This window comes from Glycine max, chromosome 3 (genome assembly GCF_000004515.6).
Source record: "Glycine max cultivar Williams 82 chromosome 3, Glycine_max_v4.0, whole genome shotgun sequence".
Lineage (NCBI taxonomy): Eukaryota > Viridiplantae > Streptophyta > Magnoliopsida > Fabales > Fabaceae > Glycine > Glycine max.
Window position 1 is genome coordinate 1,051,849 of NC_016090.4, and position 3,860 is coordinate 1,055,708.

The 3,860-nt window shown below is 29.1% G+C and overlaps 1 protein-coding gene across 1 annotated transcript; it reads left to right on the forward strand.

Annotated features, from left to right (window-relative positions):
- The first annotated feature begins 2,074 nt into the window (after window positions 1–2,074).
- Window positions 2,075–3,420, forward strand: LOC100782399 (uncharacterized). The gene is made up of 3 exons (XM_006576272.4): window positions 2,075–2,226; window positions 2,344–2,405; window positions 3,126–3,420. Exons 1-3 carry the CDS (start codon window positions 2,169–2,171, stop codon window positions 3,249–3,251), a joined length of 246 nt encoding a protein of 81 aa, XP_006576335.1. The 5' UTR covers window positions 2,075–2,168; the 3' UTR covers window positions 3,252–3,420.
- The last annotated feature ends 440 nt before the right edge of the window (window positions 3,421–3,860 follow it).

The following is a 3,860-nucleotide window of genomic DNA, read 5'->3' on the forward strand; positions in this document are numbered from 1 at the left end:
TAGTTTGAAAAATGTACAACAAATATGTCTTTTTCCATTTTAATCATTCTAACGAGTTGTTCATCACGTGCAACATTTGTATCAGTTATTGTAACATGTTGATCAATTACTAAGGTTGGTTGGGTTACTGGTTTGTTAAAAATAATTAAAATTTATAGTTGGATTTTCCTAATACCTTTAACACATCTTCATTATTTTCGAACTCTGTTATTTCATATTCAATTAATTTTTCTGAATATTTTTGTACGGCCTGATTGTCAAACGAATAATTGTGTGATCACTTGTGATTTGTGAATTCCATAAGAGGAAACTCCTAGAGGTGCAAATTGCTTGATGACATCTTTGAGTGTTTTAGTGTTGCATCCAGAATTTCAAATCTGATTGAGTTTGTTCTAGTGAAATTAAATAATATAAAAAAAATATTTAAAAAAATTAAATTTAATAAAATAGCATTTACCAAAAAAAACTCAAGTGGGAAGTCGGGTTGGGACAACTCAATTTCTTAACTAAAAATAAAGAAACTAAGGTGGAAAGTCAGGTCATGAAAAACAAGACTTTTCAAAGGATAGTGTAGTTCAAAAATTAAATTGAGAAATAGTGTAAATTAGGAATTATTAGGAGAGAGGTAGCATAGATTGGAAAAAAAAAACACCTCAAAATTTTTTTAAGCATATTTTAAGGATGCATGCGAAGCCTGCCATCTACAAAAATCAATAACCTATTAAGTTTATCTCACAAAGCTTGCATTTCAAACAAATTTTATTTAGTGAGCTCGTCTCACCCCACATAGTATGTGGGTTTATGGGTCAATCCAAGTTTAATAAAGAAAAATTACAAAAAATAGAAAATTAAATTTAAAAAATGTGAAATTTGATCCATTTCAAATCATTTAAAAAACTAATTGCGAATTATCTAATACAAAAAATTATTTGTCCAAAATGATAATATAATTTACATTTTATGTCACCTAAAAAAATATTTTCCTACATTATGTTTACTTTATTTATAATTTTATATTAAATCAAAATATGGAATCATCATTTACTAATCATTAAATCATATAGAAATTACTTAAGTGTTAAGTGTGTATAAATCCAAACAAGTAAAGTGTAAATTTTAAATGCACACAATTTTTTTAAGTAGATTATAAAGAGCTAACAAAGCTTATGGACTAGCTTGTTTAATCCTCGTGTTAAATGGATTAGGCTAAAAAAATGCCAAAATTCAAAAGGTCTTAAGAAATAAGACTCATATTGTTTGAGTTGTGAGTTTAAAGGGTAATCCGTGGATAAATCCATTTTTCCGACTCTACCTAAAAGTTTTACTCGGAATAAGAGTTATGATAGTTAATATGATGTATGTTTTTCTTAAGTCAAATTGTTTTTGAAGAATATTTATATTCATTTCATTGATTTTTATTAATTAACTTATTTCCCTTTATAATTTGTTTTAGCAAAGGCAAGACACTTGGACGTTTAAATCATTATAAAATAGTTTCCTTTGAGATGAATGGTTAAATAAATAAATAAGTGATAGACAAATTCTAAAGTTCTTGTCATACATTTTGTTGAGTTAGTAAAGTTCTTTTAACAGGTCCAAAATTTCATGCGTGCTTCTTTTTTTTTTTTTTTTGGCTGTCTAAAATTTGTTTGCACTTAATGCTTTATTCATTTATCAATTTAGAAAATAATTCAAGATAAACATTTATTAAAAAATTCTATACTTTATTATAATTTTTAAATTTTACTTTAAATTTTCCCTAAAATCAATACAAATATAAAACTAGTAAACAAAAGGAAGGTAGTATATCTGGTCATGCTTTTACTTTTTGCTTTTCAAAATTATTTTGTAAGGCATTTTTTTAATAAAATAATAGTATAATAACAATATGAATATTAGGAAATGGAAATTAAAAAATATTTTTTATAAACTGAAAAAATAATATTCTAAATTTTTTTTTAAAATCCATTATTTTTTGGTAAAATAATATTCTTAAATAATATTTTTATTATTATTTTAAAAGCATATTTGCAAAAAAAAAAAAAAAGAAACACCATGCATATTTAAATAACTGAACAATTTCTAGGGTTAGGGCTTAAATTATCATTTATCCCTAAGTTTATTCCCTAGGTCTGTGTCTGATAGTAGATTGAGCAAACAAAGGAACAATGTCGAAGAAGAACAACCTCGCCAAGAGAAAGAAGCAATACGAATTCGATCTCCAAAGTACTCTCTCTCTCTCTCACACACACACACACCCCTTTGATTTCTACCCAATTCAAACACACGTTTTCAATATTCATGTTATGATTTCGTGTTTGTTTGTGGTGATTTTTCTTTCAGGAGAGAAACAAGAGAAGATAAAGAAAGAGCAGAAGCTCCATGCGAAGAAAAACAAGATGAAAGTCAGTGTTTGCTTCTTAATTTCCCCAATTTTCTTTTTATGCCGAGATTTTCTTTTATTTGTGGTTGAAAACTATGGGAATATGTAATTTTTTTTAGGGTTTCTTATGTTTGTTTCGGATTTAATTAATTTTGTTATGTAAAAAGGTGTTAACTTTTTTATGTGAGTATTTTAGTCACTGAATTCTGAGATAGTGGTCAAATTTAAACTCTTTGTTATTCTTGATTAGTTGAAAGCTGAAGTAACCAATGTTTTTTTTTTTTATTTTTTTATTGCAAATGTTAATTGTTAGTTTTGTTAGGGGATCAAACCCGCGACCTTTCATTCATTTCCATCTTTCTTAACTACCCTATCAACTTTATATCTCCACTGAAGTAACCAATGTAGTTGGGTCTAGTGGAAGGGGCTAGTCCCCAATAATGTGAAGAACTGAGTTTCAAATTTTTGTTAGTAGAGGATTGTACATTTTAGTGTTCTACAATGACTTGAGCATGATTACCTCCAAAGGTTAATACCTGCAGAGAAAGAAAAAAAAAAGTTGAAAGCTGATGTAGGATAAACAAGAGCCTATGCTATATGATCTGAATATTAGATTCAAACTTTGGAATGGAAGGAAAACCAAAAGTACAAAAGATTAAATTGTGCTTTTCTTTATGTGTGTGTTTGTGTTTTTAAGGATTAATTGTCTTTTGTATGGTTTTGTTTTTTGTTTGGTATTTAGGTTGATGGTAGTGGCAAGAAAAAGAAAGGTGGGAGTGGATTTCAGGTGGGGAAGAGAAAAGTGAAGACCAAGTTGACTGCCCTTGCTAAAGCTAAGGCTGCCCAGGCAATGGAGCTTGACAAATGAGGTTCGACTTGTGTAATTTTAGACAATGTGTTGAAAATTGGTAGATGACAGTGTTGTTTTGAGGCTCAATATCCTTGTTCTGTTCTGCTATATGACTATGAGGTTGTAAGTTGTATATTAGGTGACTATTTTTATTAGAGTTGTCTCTCTTTTACAATTTTTTGTCTAATCAACTGCCTACTTTCAATTTTACATCTTCTAATATATTTGATAAAATTTTGTACCTGTGTTGTGTCTTCTTTATGCTGTGCTCGCTGCCTATACATACAGCATGTCTGTCTTGCAAGTTATTTTCAGAGATGAAGAGAGTTTAGCATTTTGTTTTCGTGATGAGGTATATGCTTTCTGTGGGCACTGGATGCGGTCCATTGTTAGAAGAACTAGTAAGGTGTAATTGATGTCTGTTTTTAAGGTTACAGTAAGTCTGAATCTGAGCATAGAGAGCAGGAACATTTGTTTGTGATGGTTTCGAATCCTTAACAATGATGATGTGATTGTTCTTGTGAGTATATGGTCAGCATAAAACTGCTTGAGTTCTTAGCTAGTAAGGGATAGTTGGGGCCCTTTTTTTAGGTAATTGTTATGCACGGATGAATCTGAGCATTGTGA

Excerpts from the sequence above, each read along its gene's own strand:
- LOC100782399 (XM_006576272.4), top strand. The coding sequence starts at position 2,169 with ATGTCGAAGAAGAACAACCTCGCCAAGAGAAAGAAGCAATACGAATTC. Across the intron at positions 2,227-2,343 it reads ATACGAATTCGATCTCCAAA|GAGAGAAACAAGAGAAGATA; the intron begins GTACTCTCTCTC and ends TTTTTCTTTCAG. Across the intron at positions 2,406-3,125 it reads CGAAGAAAAACAAGATGAAA|GTTGATGGTAGTGGCAAGAA; the intron begins GTCAGTGTTTGC and ends TTTGGTATTTAG.